Source organism: Heptranchias perlo, chromosome 17, assembly GCF_035084215.1.
Source record: "Heptranchias perlo isolate sHepPer1 chromosome 17, sHepPer1.hap1, whole genome shotgun sequence".
Lineage (NCBI taxonomy): Eukaryota > Metazoa > Chordata > Chondrichthyes > Hexanchiformes > Hexanchidae > Heptranchias > Heptranchias perlo.
The window spans coordinates 59,851,085-59,867,870 of NC_090341.1; the positions used below are offsets into that span (position 1 = coordinate 59,851,085).

The 16,786-nt window shown below is 42.8% G+C and overlaps 1 protein-coding gene across 4 annotated transcripts in view; it reads right to left on the reverse strand.

Annotated features, from left to right (window-relative positions):
* The window catches only part of ift122 (intraflagellar transport 122 homolog (Chlamydomonas)), a 161,129-nt gene that overhangs the window by 118,559 nt on the left and 25,784 nt on the right, over positions 1–16,786 (reverse strand). For all 4 annotated transcript variants that reach the window (XR_010966127.1, XM_067999036.1, XM_067999035.1 and 1 more), the window contains exons 9-12: positions 15,906–16,097; positions 14,443–14,581; positions 12,592–12,794; positions 1,616–1,753 (exon numbers count right to left, since the gene is read on the reverse strand). Coding sequence is in view for 3 of the 4 variants with exons in the window: in XM_067999036.1 (XP_067855137.1) it covers positions 1,616–1,753; positions 12,592–12,794; positions 14,443–14,581; positions 15,906–16,097 (672 nt within the window). In the remaining variant the exon portion in view is untranslated. The remainder of the gene's footprint in view (positions 1–1,615; positions 1,754–12,591; positions 12,795–14,442; positions 14,582–15,905; positions 16,098–16,786) is intronic.

Genomic DNA, 16,786 nt, shown 5'->3' on the forward strand with positions numbered 1-16,786 from the left:
AAAGAAAAGGTATCTGAACATTCTTTGTGTGCGCCAAGAACCAAACTACAGTATTCGGTGCTTGTTGTTACTGTCTTTGTTTTGTGGTCACTGCTGCTGCAGTATCTTGCATTAAGGCCCTACTTGACCTCCTTCCAAAATCATTACCAGACCAAGTTCTCTGGCATTCTCTTTTTAGGAAAAAGATTAACAATAGCGTAAATAGAAATAGATGATGGCAATGCCAAGGGTATGGTCAGCCAGTATTTTACTTGTGGATGCACACAAAAAAAAATCAATGGAAATTCTGCAAAAGAGTATCACTTATCAAGAATACCAAACAACTCCTAATCTTACTCAAACTGTAATAAAAACAGAAAAGGCTGGAAAAGGTCAGCAAGTGAGGCAGCATCTATGGAGAAAGAGAGTTAACGAATCAGAAACATTAACTCTGTTTCTTTCTCCACAGATGCTGCCTCACTTGCTGAGCTTTTCCAGTATTTTCTGCTTTTATTTCAGATTCCCAGTATCCGCAATATTTTGCTTTTGACTTACTCAAACCGTGTTGGCTAAACAACTTTTTTTTTGTTTTTAAACATAAAAGTACATTTCCCTAAATCCCTCAATCTTCAGAAAATCTTCTCCGGCTGATGTGCACAGTGGTTGGGCAGCAGAAGCCAACCTTATAGGATGATCGAGGGAAATTGTTTACTGCGCCAAAGAGTTCAAATAACTAAGAGGGGAAGTCAGGAATAAGAGGGGAAGTCAGGAATAAGAGGGGAAGTCAGGAATAAGAGGGGAAGTCAGGAATAAGAGGGGAAGTCAGGAATAAGAGGGGAAGTCAGGAATAAGAGGGGAAGTCAGGAATAAGAGGGGAAGTCAGGAATAAGAGGGGAAGTCAGGAATAAGAGGGGAAGTCAGGAATAAGAGGGGAAGTCAGGAATAAGAGGGGAAGTCAGGAATAAGAGGGGAAGTCAGGAATAAGAGGGGAAGTCAGGAATAAGAGGGGAAGTCAGGAATAAGAGGGGAAGTCAGGAATAAGAGGGGAAGTCAGGAATAAGAGGGGAAGTCAGGAATAAGAGGGGAAGTCAGGAATAAGAGGGGAAGTCAGGAATAAGAGGGGAAGTCAGGAATAAGAGGGGAAGTCAGGAATAAGAGGGGAAGTCAGGAATAAGAGGGGAAGTCAGGAGCACTTTATTGCCTTTTTGATCAAGAGGTTACCAGGAAAAGTCGTTGGCGTGAGAAGTATAAATGAATTTATGAGATAAATACAAATTTATATCGGGAGGAAAAAAAGGATTGAGAGATATACTTGGAAGGCAGTTAACTGGGGTTGAAATTTTAAAAAAGGATAGACGTCCGAATGGCCTTCTCCTGATCTGTACCTACTATGATACTATGGGGGAAAAATTTACAGGGTTATGGGGAAAGAGCAGGGGAATGGGACTAATTGGATAGATCTTTCAAAGAGCCGGCACAGGCAGGATGGGCCAAATGGCCTCCTCCTGTGCTGTACCTACTATGATACTATGCTGCCCTACACACTGCCATCCAGCTCAGATTACAGCATAAAATAGAGCAGAGAGGAAAACTGGTCCCATATAATCTTATTAAATATGAGCTGGGTTAACGGTACCTGACCATTCTTTAGGCCAACTAACAGGCCTTCCCTTCCTGATGGTCCTCCGATGACCTTGATGTAGCGAATGAGCGATTCCATGAGCCACTCTCTCTCCTTCACACCACTGAACGACAAGCACTGCAATCTCTTCTCCTACGTGGGTCATAAGGAAGGCATTAGCAAAGCTGCAAATGGCCGTCTAAAAATGCCATTAATTCAAAGAGGCAATAATAGAATTTCTTAAAACAGTGCAAGCTTCAGTCAGAACAAAACGTCACCTTAGTAGAAATCTCTATTAGGACAAATGTCTTTCCTGCTCTCAGTGGAAACTATTCCATTGGGCACAGCAGCTCAAACCTCAAACAACAAATGGTTTTGTTGATCCCCACAACCTTGTAATAAGATTTAATTTTAGTTGCTACTTTTGGGCTTTTCTATCAATTTTAATTTAAATGTACTGTCCTCAGTCAGTTTCTGTCAGAGGGAGCTGGCTAGCAGGTCATCCACCTATCCCCTCAGTTCAGGAATAGGGTGTGGCAAGTGGATGACCTAAAGAACCAGAGAAGATCAGTCTTAAAAATGGGGAATGGGAGAAACTTAAAACAGATCTTTATAAATGCAGCTTCCAAATTAAGGATGGACCCTCTCCCTCCCACTTCAAAATCACAAAGCGTCTTTCAAATACTCATTTCTTCTTTCTAAATTTGAGTGTTAAAATAAAGCTTCCTCCTTTGTCCCTTCTCCTCTGAAGGTGCTGACCTTTGCTCGGGTACAGCTCCATGGGTCCGAGTCACCCTCTTCTACCTTGCCCATGTAGCTACTCTTCATGCGAGAGCCTGGACAGTGAGTCTTTTATTTCATGAACCTTCAGCTCAGTTTCTTCTGCTTTTTAAAATTACTTCAAGTGTGGCATTCAATATGTCACCTTATGTGTCCCAGCTGTGAAGCAGATCTGTGAGGTCTACAGACATGGTAATGTAATGCAGTGTCTAGTGATTGACCTAGTTTAGCTGTTAACAGTCACAGGGCATGGTGTGAACATATTTTCATACCTAGTCTAGAGCAATCTATTGACATTTCAACTAGAGAAACAAGTCTGTAACGATATTCAGATTTGAGTTTGTTTTCTGAGAATACTATGATCCCATATGTTTCCTTAATTATAATTTTTAAATATTTAGCACTTGAAGTGTACAGATTATCAAGTGTTGTAGAGGTCACACTTTTAAAAATGAAAGACAAAGTTCAGCGAATGCATTGTGTGTGTCGTCAGGAAGGTCCCACGTTTCATACTGACCCTTCGATGAGTTATCTGATTTTAGCTGTTGCAGCATTTTGGGTCCTATAATTGGCATCAGTACTCCCAAGCTCGACGGAGGGGAGGGGTGGAAAATCAGGCAGGGTGTTCATTCCTGATTGCTATCAGAGACCCTGCTGGGAAATCTATTTGGTGAGGACAGGGCTGACCTCGGATGCCATCCCCCAAGGTGAATACCCTGTTAGATACCCCAGCATGCCACACAACTATGAGTCACTAACTTCAGGAGAGCAAGAATGAAAAAGAAAGCAAACGGACATGAAAAATAGAAAATCCAACACATCCAGAGCATCCTGCCCCAGTACAGCACCAACCATGAGTGGAGTGACATTCTTTATTTGTATAACTGTTGCTGGCTAAGGAGTTTGAATGCAGACACTATTCTGATAATGAAAAGGCTATATTACAAATAATTGAAGAGAAAGAGCCTGGTATTTTATAACTGGAGGACAAGACGTCGATTAGGTTATTAAGAAGCAGATTGCACAGCATGTGCACTGTATCCGAGTGGTGTAAACACAATGTGCCACGGAGTGGTGTGACAAGGGCTTCCACCTGCAGTTCCTTGCACAGTGACTTCTTGATTTTGGCTGGCAGGCTGGAGGGTGGAGCTGGAGGGCAAGGTACTCAGATCCCTTATGTGCACCCAGCATGTGGTTCAAGAAGACTAGGAGCAGTCTGCCTGTCTGTCTGTCCTTGAATGGGGGTAAATTAGTTCATTATAGTAAAAACATATTCTGTTCACAGCAATAAAAAGAATTCCATTGTTAAATCTTTACTACAAGAGAAAGGAATAAGACTGAAAGGACAAACAAGCAAGCTTGCACTTATGTAGCCCTCCTCGTCCTCAGCACATCCCAAAGTCAAAGAACTACTTTGAAGTGTAGTTATTGTTATTAGGCTAACACAGCAGCCAATCAGCACACTGCAACATTTCACAAACAGCAAATTAAATGAAGCAGCAGTCAATGGGGGAGAAATTGGACACGAGCGGGGCCTATAGCGAGCGGTGTTGTATGTGTCACCCGATATACTCCCCACCCCATACTCCGTCCCACTGACCTTACTAGGACTGAATAGCGAGCGGTGTTGTATGTGTCACCCGATATACTCCCCATCCCATACTCCGTCCCACTGACCTTACTAGGACTGAATATCGAGCGGGGCCTATAACGAGCGGTGTTGTATGTGTCACCCGATATACTCCCCATCCCATACTCCGTCCCACTGACCTTACTAGGACTGAATATCGAGCGGGGCCTATAACGAGCGGTGTTGTATGTGTTACCTGTTATACTCCTCACCCCATACTCCGTCCCACTGACCTTACTAGGACTGAATAGCGAGCGGTGTTGTATGTGTCACCCGATATACTCCCCATCCCATACTCCGTCCCACTGACCTTACTAGGACTGAATATCGAGCGGGGCCTATAACGAGCGGTGTTGTATGTGTCACCCGATATACTCCCCATCCCATACTCCGTCCCACTGACCTTACTAGGACTGAATATCGAGCGGGGCCTATAACGAGCGGTGTTGTATGTGTCACCCGATATACTCCCCACCCCATACTCCGTCCCACTGACCTTACTAGGACTGAATATCGGGCGGGGCGTATTAACAGCCAGCCGAGGTGATCCGCCTGTTTACCTGCTGTCCAAGACCGATTTCTACCCCAGTGTGTTTTGAGAGGATAGGTTGAGGGATGAATGTTGGCCAGGACACCAGGAGAACTCCCTGCCCTTTGAATAATGGAAACTTTTATATCCACCTGAACAGGTAAACAGTGCCTTGGTTTGACATCTCATCTTAACGATGGCAAATCTGACAATCCAGCACTCCCTCAGTACTGCACTGAAGTGTCAGCCTAGGTTATGGGCTCAAGTGCTGGAGTGGGACTTGAACCCACAACCTTCTAATTCACTGAAGGCAGTGCTACCAAGTGAGGCCACCGAACAGTACAACAACTTGGTTACATTCTGAAACTAAGATCTCTATAGAAATATCAATAAAAATAAAATATAGGACTTCAGTGTTACATAACTCATAAGTTATATGAGAAAATGCCAAAAGCACATAGATTGAATACCTGAATCAAAAGTGAATTAACCCAAGAACTCTCAAGATGACAAGTGTTTTTAGTGGAAGAACCAATCACTGGTTATTTCCTTAACGTTCAGGGAATTGTTCCAGTATTAAAACAGTCACAGAATGTGCTTGACTGCATCAAAGAATTGCAGAGACAACCAGTGTTGGGCATGGGGCATAACTGAGTATGTTAATGAATTTATTGTAGCAAAGTCTCAAATTAAAGTGATAAAAAACACATGAACCCAATTTAAAGTACAGGATACTCTTAATTCAAATTATATGATAATTCCATTTTATTTAGCTGTGTTATTTACATTGCATAATAAAAATTATTGGACAATTCACTTTTTTAGGGCAAAAACTGACTGAATTATCAGGAGTAGACTGTATAATTGATCAGCATATCTCTGGTTGTAAAGCCAAAATAGTTTACAGCACAAGAGAAGGCTGCTCGGCCCATCAGGTTTGTGCCGGCACTTTGCTAGAGCAAATCAAACTGTCATGCTCTCCTCATAGGCCTGCATCCTTTGCTGCTTTAAATATATATCCACTCTTCCCTTAAAAATGCCAGTCTCTGCCTCAGCCATTCCATGTGGCAAAGCAATCTATGCTCTAAAACTCTGATTAAAGACAATTCTCCTAACCTCCCTCCTCGCTCACAGGTGATCATTTAAAATTAATGACTTCCCAACAGAGGAAATAGTCTTTTCTCTATTCACCCTATTAAAACCCTTTATCATTTTAAAATCCTTTATTAAATGTCCTGTTAGCCTTCTCTGCTCCAGTGGAAATAGTCCCAGTATCTCATGTCTCTCCTCATAACTATAGTTCCTCATCCGTGGTATCATTCTGGTGGATCTACGCCACATGATCTCCATGGCTTTAATTTCCTTTCTGATTAAAATCAATTCTCCAAATAGCTCTCCTCACTCTGATGATTTTAAATTAATAACTTCCCAACCAGAGGAATTAGTCTTTCCTTATTCACTCGATTAAAACCCTTCATCACTTTAAAATCTTCTATTAAATCTCCTCTTGTTGAACAGTACGCCAACTGTGGCCTAAGCAATATTTTGTAAAAATTTATTACCTCTAGTATTCATATTTCTATTTATAAAACCCAAAATGCCGTTGGACTTTTTCTTTTAATGGCTTTATCTACCTGCATTCACACTTTCAAGAAATTACGTATTTGAACCTCTCATCATTTAAACCGTCAGCACCTTTCCATTCAATGTATTCCTTGTTTTTCCACACAAAAAATAGAATCATAGAAAGGTTACAGCACGGAAGGAGGCCATTCGGCCCATTGTGTCCATGCCAGCTCCATGCAAGAGCAATCCAGCTAGACTCACTCCCCCGCCCTATCCCCGTAGCCCTGCAAGCTTATCCTTTCAAGTACTTATCCAGTTCCCTTTTGAAGGCCATGATTGAATCTGCCACCACCACCCCCTCGGGCAGTGCATTCCAGATCCCAACCACTCCCTGTATAAAAAGGTTTTTCCTCATGTCACCTTTGGTTCTTTTGCCAATCACCTTAAGTCTATGTCCTCTGGTTCTTGACCCTTCCACCAATGGAACAGTTTATCTCTCATCTCTTCTGTCTAGACCCTTCATGGTTTTAAATACCTCTATCAAATCTCCTCTCAACCTTCTCTGTTCCAAGGAGAACAACCCCAGCTTCTCCAGTCTATCCACGTAACTGAAGTCCCTCACCCCTGGAATCATTCTAGTAAATCTTTTCTGCACCCTCTCCAAGGCCTTCACATCTTTCCTAAAGTGCGGTGCCCAGAACTGGACACAATACTCCAGTTGTGGTCAAACCAGTGTTTTATAAAGGTTCATCATGACTTCCTTGCTTTTGTGCTCTATGCCTCTATTTGTAAATGATGTGGAGATGCCGGTGATGGACTGGGGTTGACAATTGTAAACAATTTTACAACACCAATTCTATTTATAAAGCCCAGGTTCCCGTATGCTTTTTTAACCGCTTTCTCAACCTGCCCTGCCACCTTCAATGATTTATGCACATACACCCCCAGATCCCTCTGTTCCTCCACCCCTTTTAGAATTGTGCCCTCTAGTTTATATTGCCTCTCCTAATTTTTCCTACCGAAATGCATCACTTCGCATTTTTCCTCGTTAAATTTCATCTGCCACGTGTCCACCCATTCCACCAGCCTGTCTATATCCTCTTGAAGTCTCACTATCCTCATTGTTCATTACACTTCCAAGTTTTGTGTCATCTGCAAATTAAGAAATTGTGCCTTGTACATCCAAGTCCGAGTCATTAATATGTGTCAAGAAAAGCAGTGGTCCCAGCACTGACCCCTGGGGAACACCACTGTACACCTCCCTCCAATCTGAAAAACAACCGCTCTCTGCTTCCTGTTTGTATCCATGCTGCCATTGCCCCCTTTATTCCATGGGCTTCAATCCTGATGCCAAGCCCATGGAATAAAGGGGGCAATGGCAGATGTGGCACTTTATCAAATTATTAAATTGAATCTGCTAACCTATGTCCTCCTGAAATCTTTTACAGTCCTCCTCACTGTTTGCCAAACACCTACTCGTGTCATATGCAAATTTCAATGTTACGCTCTCTTATGCCGTAGTCCAAATGTACAGAGAACAAAAGTGGACCCCGGGAGTACAACAGTTTCAATTCTTCTCCAATCTGTGCAGCACCCATTAACCTTAACCCTCTGTTTCATGTCTGTCAACCAACTTTCTATCCATGCTGTTACATTTCCTCTTATACCATATGCCTGTATTTTTGTAACAAGCTTCCTGTGAGATATTTTAATCGGTGTCACCCATCTTTATCCATTATGTAGGCTGATAGGATGCAGGTCCTCTGCCAGTGCATAAATGGATTTCTCTACCTTCAAAAGTGGCTAGTACTGAAAGACTGATATCCCAGAGTGCTGCACAAAAGCAACAACATAAGAACATAAGAAATAGGAGCAGGAGTAGGTCATATGGCCCCTTGAGTCTGCTCCACCATTCAATCAGATCATGGCTGATCTTCAACCTCAACTCCACTTTCCCGCCTGATCCCCATATTCCTTGATGCCCCTCGAGTCCAAAAATCTATCCACCTCAGCCTTGAATACATTCAATGACTCAACATCCATTGCCCTTCGGGGTAGAGAAATCCAAAGATTCACAACCCTCTGCGTGAAGAAATTCCTCTTCATCGCAGTCTTGAATGGCCGACCCCTTATCCTGCGATTATGCCCCCTAGTTCTAGATTCTCTAGCCAGGGGAAACAATCTCTCAGCATCTACCCTGTCAAGCCCTCTCAGAATCTTGTATGTTTCAATGAGATCATCTCTCATTCTTCTGAACTCCAGAGAGTATAGGCCCATTCTACTCAACCTCTCTTCATAGGAAAACCCTCTCATCCCAGGAATTAATCTAGTGAACCTTTGTTGCACCGCCTCTAAGGCAAGTATATCCTTCCTTAGATAAGGAGACCAAAACTGTATGCAGTACTCCAGGTGAGGACACATCAATGCCCTGTACAACTGTAGAAAGACTTCCTTACTCTTGTACTCCAACCCCCTTGCAGTAAAGGCTAACATGCCATTTGCCTTCCTAATTGCTTGCTGTACCTGCATACTAACTTTTTGTGTTTCTTGTATGAGGACACCCAAGTCTCCCTGAGCACCAACATTTAATAGTTTCTCACCATTTAAAAGATATTCTGTTTTTCTATTCTTCCGACCAAAGTGAATAACCTCATATTTCCCCACATTATACTCCATTGCCCACTCACTTAACCTGTCTATATTCCTCTGCAGGCTCTTTGTGTCCTCCTCACAGCTTACTTTCCCACCTAGCTTTATACCATCAGCAAACTTGGATACATAACACTTGGTCACTTCATCTAAGTTGTTAATATAGATTGCAAGTAGCTGAGGCCCAAGCACTGACCCTTGTGGCACCCCACTAGTTACAGCCTGCCAACCTGAGAATGACCTGTTTATCCCTGTTTTCTGTCCTTTAACCAATCCTCTATCCATGCTAGTATATTACCCCAACCCCATGAGCCTTTACCTTGTGTAACAACCTTTGTGTGGAACCTTATTGAATGCATTTTGAAAATCCAAATATACTACATCCACTGATTCCCCTTTATCTACCCTGCCAGTTACATCCTCAAAAAACTCTAATAAATTTGTCAAACATGATTTCCCTTTCACAAAACCATGTTAACTCTGCCTAATCATATTATGATTTTCTGTTACCACTTCCTTAATAATAGATTCCAGCATTTTCCCAACGACCAATGTCAGGTAAACTGGCCTGTAGTTCCCTGTTTTCTCTCTCCCTCCTTTTTTGAATAGCGGGGTAACATTTGCTACCTTACACAGTGTGCTGGGACCATTCCAGAATCTAGAGATCATAACCAATGCATCCACTATCTCTGCAGCCACCTCTTTTAGAACCCTCGGATGTAGGGCCATCAGGTCCAGGGGATTTGTCGGCTTTTAGTCCCATTAGTTTGTCCAATACTTTTTCTCTAGTGATATTAATTGTTTTAAGTTCCTCACTCTCACTTACCCCTTAGTTCCCCATTATTTTTGGTATGCTTTTTGTGTCTTCTACTGTGAACACAGATATAAAATATTTGTTTAACGCATCTGCCATTTCCTGATTCCCCATTATAATTTCTGCTGATTCAGCCTCTAAGGAACCAATGTTTACTTTTGCTGCTCTCTTCCTTTTTACATACTTGTAGAACTTCTACAATCCATTTTTATATTTCTTGTTTATACAGCACCTTTAACATAGAAAAATGTCTCATGACACTTTACAGAAGCATAATCAGACACAATGAGGGATGACTAAAAGCTTGGTCAAAGAGGTGGGTTTTGAGAGTCTTAAAGGAGAGGGAGGTGGAGAAGAGATGAGGTTTAGAGAGGGAATTCCTGAGTATAGGGCCTAGAGAGCTGAAGAGAGTGAGGAATGCACAAGAGGCCAGAGCTGGAGGCTTGTAGTGCTGGAGGAGGTCACAGAGATAAGGAGGGGAAATGCAGTGAAGGGATTTAAAGACCAGGATCAGCATTTTAAATTTGAGGTGTTGGGGGACTGGGAGCCAATGTACCATCCACAGGATGCATTGCAGCAACTCACCAAGGCTTCTTCAACAGCACCTCCCAAACCCATGACCTCTACCACCTAGAAGGACAAGAGCAGCAGGCACATGGGAACAACACCATCTGCACCTTCCCCTCCAAGTCACACACCATCCCGACTTGGAAATATATCGCCGTACCTTCATCGTCACTGGGTCAAAATCCTGGAACTCCCTTCCTAACAGCACTATGGGAGAACCTTCACCGCACGGACTGCAGCGGCTCACCACCACCTTCGCAAGGGCAATTAGGGATGGGCAATAAATGCTAGCCTCGCCAGCGATGCCCACGTTCCATGAACGAATAAAAAAAGTACATCAATGAGCATTGGTGATGGGTGAGTGGGGCTTGGTGTGGGATAGCATAAGGGACCAGAGTTTTGGATGAGCTGAAGTCTATGGAGGGTGGAAGTTGGAAGGCCGGCCAGTAGGTCATTGGACTAGTTGAGTCTGAAGGTGACAAAGGCATGGATGAGGGTTTCAGCAGTAGATGGACTGAGATCAAGTGCAGAGAGGGGCGATGTTATGGGGGTAGAATTAGGCAGTTTTTGTCATGGTGAGGATATGGGGTCGGAAGCTCAGCTCAGCTCAGAGTCAAATCAGTTGCCAAATTTACAAACAGTCTGGTTCAACCGACACGGTGGGCGCGGAGGGGTATGGAATAGGTGACCATTTTGCCTGTGTGACCAGCCAACAGTTTGCATAGTGGATATAATCTCAGCACCACTGTCTTGAACATTTGCTTGGGTTGGATTGTCACAGCCAACAACTTGCATTTATATAGCACCTTTAACATAGCAAAACGTTCCAAGGTGCTTCACAGGGACGTTATCAAACAATATTTGACACTGAGCCACATAAGGAGATATTAAGACAAGTGACCAAAAGCTTGGTCAAAGAGATAGGTTTTAAGGAACATCTTAAAGAAAGAGAGGTAGAGAGGTTTCGGGAGGGAATTCCAGAGCTTAGGGCCTAGGCAGCTGAAAGCACGGCCGCCAATGGTGTAGCGTTGAAAATTGGGGATGTGCAAGAGGCCAGAATTGAAGGAGTGCAGACACCTCGGAGGGTTGTAGGGCTGGAGGAGGTTACAGAGACGGAGGGGCAAGGCCATGGAGTGATTTGAAAATAAGGACGAGAATTTTAAAATCAAGGCATTTCCGAACCAGGAGCCAATGTAGGTCAGCAAGCACAGGGAGTGATGGGTGAACGTGACTCGGTGCAAGGCAGCAATGTTTTGGATGAGCTCAAGTTTACGGAGGCGGCAAGATGGGAGGCCAGCCAGGACAGCATTAGAATAGTTGAGTCTAGAGATAACAAAGGCATGGATGAGGGTTCCAGCAGCAGATGAGCTGAGGCAGAGGAGGAGATGGGCAATGTTACTTCAACCAGATGTTTTACTAATCTAACTACAGTTACAGTCCACTTATACACAGTAGTTCCACACAGCCATGGTTACTATTTAGTACCTATGCAAGGTGTTTTACACCTTAAGGCAAAAGAAGAAGAAAGTTTGACCCATTTAAAAAACAAATAATTCCAATCTGATTATACCTTACCCTACAGGGATATGTCAACAGAACAAGGTGCTAGAATTAGTTTTGGATTGTTCTTGTAAAGAGCCAGCACAAACTCAATGGACCGAATGGCCTCTTCCCATGCTATAATCTTCTATGGCTGTATGACATTCAGATACAGAAGATGATAATATCTCTCTTGCGAAATTCTTAAGTTGTAGAAATATTTTTTTCTCTCCTGCCCCCACCTGAAGGGGCTGGCTCCTGCTGGGTGCAGTCTCACGGGCCCTGGCAGACTTCTAGCACCTCTCTCAAGTGACCATTCTTCCTGTGCATGCCTGGACGATAAGTGACAGTATATCGTCTGGGAAGTCCTCAGGCCCTGTTCGCATCCACAAATGCACTTTCGAACAGGAGTCACTATATAGTGATCAAGAGCAGTAAACCTGGCTGATCTTTTTGCACTCCCAGCTCAGGGTGTTAAGACTAATTGTTCAGATGGAACTGCTTCTAAGCTCAGATCAGTTGATTCAGTGACCAGGAATCAAATCTACAGCTTTCTAATCTGAATAAATTGGTGCTACGGCAGATACTGCAGTTTGCCACCAAACCATCGGGGGAACGTCACTGAGATTAGGGGACAGACTGAAGCAATCCCTGATTCTGCGATTGTCTAAAAATCACCGTTTAGATACCTTATTGGTAGCAATTCTTCACTGAATTTCAGAAATGAGCTTGATTTTTTAGAAGAACTCTGTCAAAATTCTAGGAGACTTGTAACTGATGCTGTTTATCAAGAGCTCAAAAATAATGCCTGAAAATACTTCACAATTAAACTATTTAGAGAAAGGCATTGTTTGTAAACACAGCCAAGTTGAATGCTTACTATAAAAAAGTAATTGTACTTCTTTTAGCCAACATACCAAGCACAAGATAAGGTGCTGGGAGCATACAACTAATAGGTTGCATTCAAATTTCTTAGCAATCTTCTCCTTCACTCGGTAATGCATGTCAGTATTATCTTCTGAAAAGAGCTCGTAGATCAGGATTTTTTCCGGCAGCTGGATTGCTAGTCGGTTTTTATAGATAGCAATCTTCTTCACTAGTTCCCTGCATCTGATCCGCACTAGGAAACAGGAAAATGTATAGCATGAATGCAATGACTAGGCATTACCACATAACATGCATTTGATTTGATTGAACTGACAGCTAAATGTATAATTTCTTGTCATGAGCTGATGAACTTGTGCTTACACAAGCAAATCACTAGAAGGGATTTCTTGTCTCCTACTGAAATTCATCAGTTTGAGACAGTCCACTATAAGAAAGAACTTGCATTTATGTAACACCTTTTACATTTTCAGGAGGCCTCTAAGGTGCTTTCAACCAATGAATTACTTTTGAAGTGTAGTCACTGTTGTTCCCACAAACAACAATGAGATAAGTGTCCAGCTAACATCATGAGCATTGACCTCACTGTTATCTCTGGGCTCAGTCTTATTCCAGTATTTTGGGTGAGCTCCAGGAGAGAGGTATGCCTCTGACTGAGAGCTAGCCCCCTGGAGAAGTAACCTTCATAAGTTTTTTTTTGTGTCACTCAGGGTGATTAATGTTTGCACCAGGATCAGAGGGGAGATGTTCCTGAAGTGCTTGGATGCTCAAGGATAGCAGCCAAAGTTGGCCGATCAGTCTGCACTATGGCCAATGACTGCCTGTTCGGCACTGGTCAGTAAGGACTCAACAGGGGATACACTCACAACTGCAAATCCACCATGGGAAGTAAGGGAGAGAAAAAATATCTTTTAGAGTCATGTAAATAACTGGGGAAAAGATTTTAGGAGAGGGGAGGAAGAATGAAGTATTTGCGTCTAAACAAAAATACTGCAAATCCATCATGGGACGTAGGGCAAAAAAATATATCATGGGATAAATTTTACGAGTACGAGCAACCTCGCCCGCCGGCAGGTCACATCATGATTTCCCATACGTGCTGATGATGGACAAGGTCACTAGCCACCAGCTCGTAATTGGAAAATTTAGACAATTTTGGCAACATAGAGTTACAGAATAAGGGGTTTCGGAGATTGATGAACAAAATTACGTGTCTCTTTAAATTTGTACAGTAGTAAGTAAACAGAATTACAGTTCTATCTGGGAGGCCTGTATGTTCCAGTATATGCAGTGAGGCCATAGCAATGTTCAAGTCAAATTAAATATTTTACATTATTAATTTTACATAAATTGTGGATTAGATTAGAATTTTAAGTGATTACTGCACCCAACAATAGGCTCTAATTTGATTTAGAACTTCATGCAACAACCTGCACCTGCATTAAATAATTTAAACAATCACATCTGCTAAAAGATTCTGTTCAAAACAATTTCAGTCTGTAACCTCGATCAAAGCAGAAAATTCTGGAAATAAACAGCAAGTCAGTCAGCATCTGTTAGGACAAGTTAGTACCTGAAACTTGTAACTGATTCTTCAATTTTTCATTTCCCTTTACGGTTGCTGACTCATTTGTGTATTTACAGCATTTTCTGCTTTTGTTTCAGATTTGCAGTTTTTTGCCTTTTATTTGCTATATCTAGATCAATTGGTCATCTGTCTGAAGCAAGCAGACTTAATTCCAAAGCTGCAGACCACTCATTACAGCCTTTGATGCATCAGTAATTTATCATAGTTATTACTAAAATACAGTCCGAATAACTACAATGGATGGGGAAGCCCTGCGCCCAGCTGCAACCGCTGACACCTTAGGCTAAGGACTCACCTTTCTGTTCTGTGATGAGATGTTGGACAATGACGTCAGTCATGCTGTCCCTGTAAGCATAGCGGTCCTTGTAAAGGCCATGCACTGTGCTAAAAATGATTTGGTAAAAGGCAATTGTACCATCTTGACAGCCTACAACCTTGGAACAAGAATACAGAGCCATTTGCATGTGCTCATTATCCACAGAATAACAATACAAAGAAGCAGTAATATGTAAACCTTTAAATGGAGTTGAGGTACAGATCAGCCATGATCCAATTAAATGGCACAGCAGGCTCGAGGGGCTGAATAGCCTATTCCAATTCCTATCTTTCTTTGAAATACAAACCACAATCATAATTTCATCCTGTTACACTGTTTGAATTACATCACCAATTAATGCTTAATCATTACTGCAGCTTTACAACCCACAGCAACTATACTGAAAGCAGCAAAAACAGATGCCACCAGCTGGTGCAATGTGTGAGTGAGTTTACTCATCTGCACAAATGAACCAAATAAACAAATGAGAGAGGCAATAGGTACAATTCTTGCTTATCCTCACAGCTCTGTCTGAAAATGCACTCAACAAGGATAAATATATAGATTGAAACTTTGCAGATTGGTAAGGGTACAGTTGGATTATTGACAATTCTATTGCCAACAATTAAAGCACACTGGTCTAGAAATTTGGGCGTGCCGCGCAGGGTGGGGGGGGCACAGGATGCAATCCCTGTGCCTGAATGGGGAGGCCTGAAGCACCCCGATATTGGGTCTCGTGCCGGAGAGGCATTACCTGAAGATTGGGTCACTGCAACGTCAGCAGCAACCCTCAGGTAAGCGAGGAAGGGGAACGACCAGGTCAGAATGGTGGCAGGTCAGGTCGGGAGATAGCAGTGGCCGGGAGGAGGGGCGATTGGTCGAGCAGCGGCAATTGTTGTTTGGTGTGGGGGGGGGGGGTGCGGGCACAGCGGCCTGTGTTCTTTTAATGTGGGGTCAAGAGGAGCACTCCTGCTCCTCCTGGCTCCACATTCAGGTAAGTATATTTTAAAAACTTGCCTTGTTGGTTGCGGCCTAATAGGCGGTCTGTTTAAGGGCACCAGCTGCCTTAGGGTAAACCAATCTTGCAGTGGGGGCCCCTTATTTGCATTGGCCTTTACCAACATGGTGTGCACTTCCAGCTCGTAATGAGCATGCGCTTGCTGCCTGCCATATTGAAGGCCGTTTAGCCCTCGGCTAAATTTCTGGGCCACTGTCCTTTAGGGGTCTGGATAAGTTTGAAAAGGAAGCTCATTAGTATGGTTTCACTGTGTACACTGTCAGAAGCAAAAGGATGAGCATTTAGTTTTGAAATCCATAGAAAGTTTTCACTGTGGTCTTCAAACCACTAGACATCCAGAATACAAAAGCACACTGGTTGGATTGGAGGTGCATAAACTACACAGTTTTAAGTGTGCACAAAGATGAACTAAAGATGATCTTACAACATAATTGGAGTCTGGCTTCACCCTGCAGGTCCACACCCAGGATTGCTGTTCCCCAATGCTACCGAGGCGAACCCCATCTTTCGTGTACAAAGAAACTTGTTTATCGGAGCCTCCCATCACAATATATTCTCCTTTTGTAAAGTAGCTGATACAGCAGGGGTCAAAATTCAGTGCCCTGTCTTTTCCAATCTGGAATTCAGATACAATTCAGTATTATGCAAAGCATAATCAAATTCATTTGGTACAGCTTTTCAACTTTAAACAATCTAGTTTTAAGAATTTAGATTTGTAGGAGGAAAACAATATTTTGAAGTATAATTAATCAGCTTAACCTTTATGAAAGTTCCCATTAACTAAAACTCCATACACTTAAAACAAAGGAACTTATTTTGAGCTTATGTCCCCATAGTCTATGGTCAAAGAGCTAAAAGTACCTACATTGTTTACATGGAAACAGCTGTGAGGATTAATGCATTATATCAGCAACATGTTGTAAGAATTACAAAGGAAACGTAATACTCTTATAGTTTAACGTTTCCAGGCAAAGATGTACCACACAACTGTCTTTCACTTGGAGGGCTACACATCATAATGCCATCACAGCATATATGCACAGCCAACTGACAACTCCATCACAGGGGGTGCGTCTAACCTATAAACAGGTGGTGTAATGTGTTTCGCTGAGGGGTAGTTAGGTTCTCCTTTATGATTGCAACATGTGGTCAGGAAGAAGCACCAAGCATAGGCAAGGTGATTTCCAACAGGGAAGGGCAGGAGGAGGAAACACCAGGACACTCTTATGTGACTCCTAGTGACAGAGTCAAAAGCAACACAAGCCCAGGACTGTGAGCAGGTTGCCACCCACCCTCTTGACAATC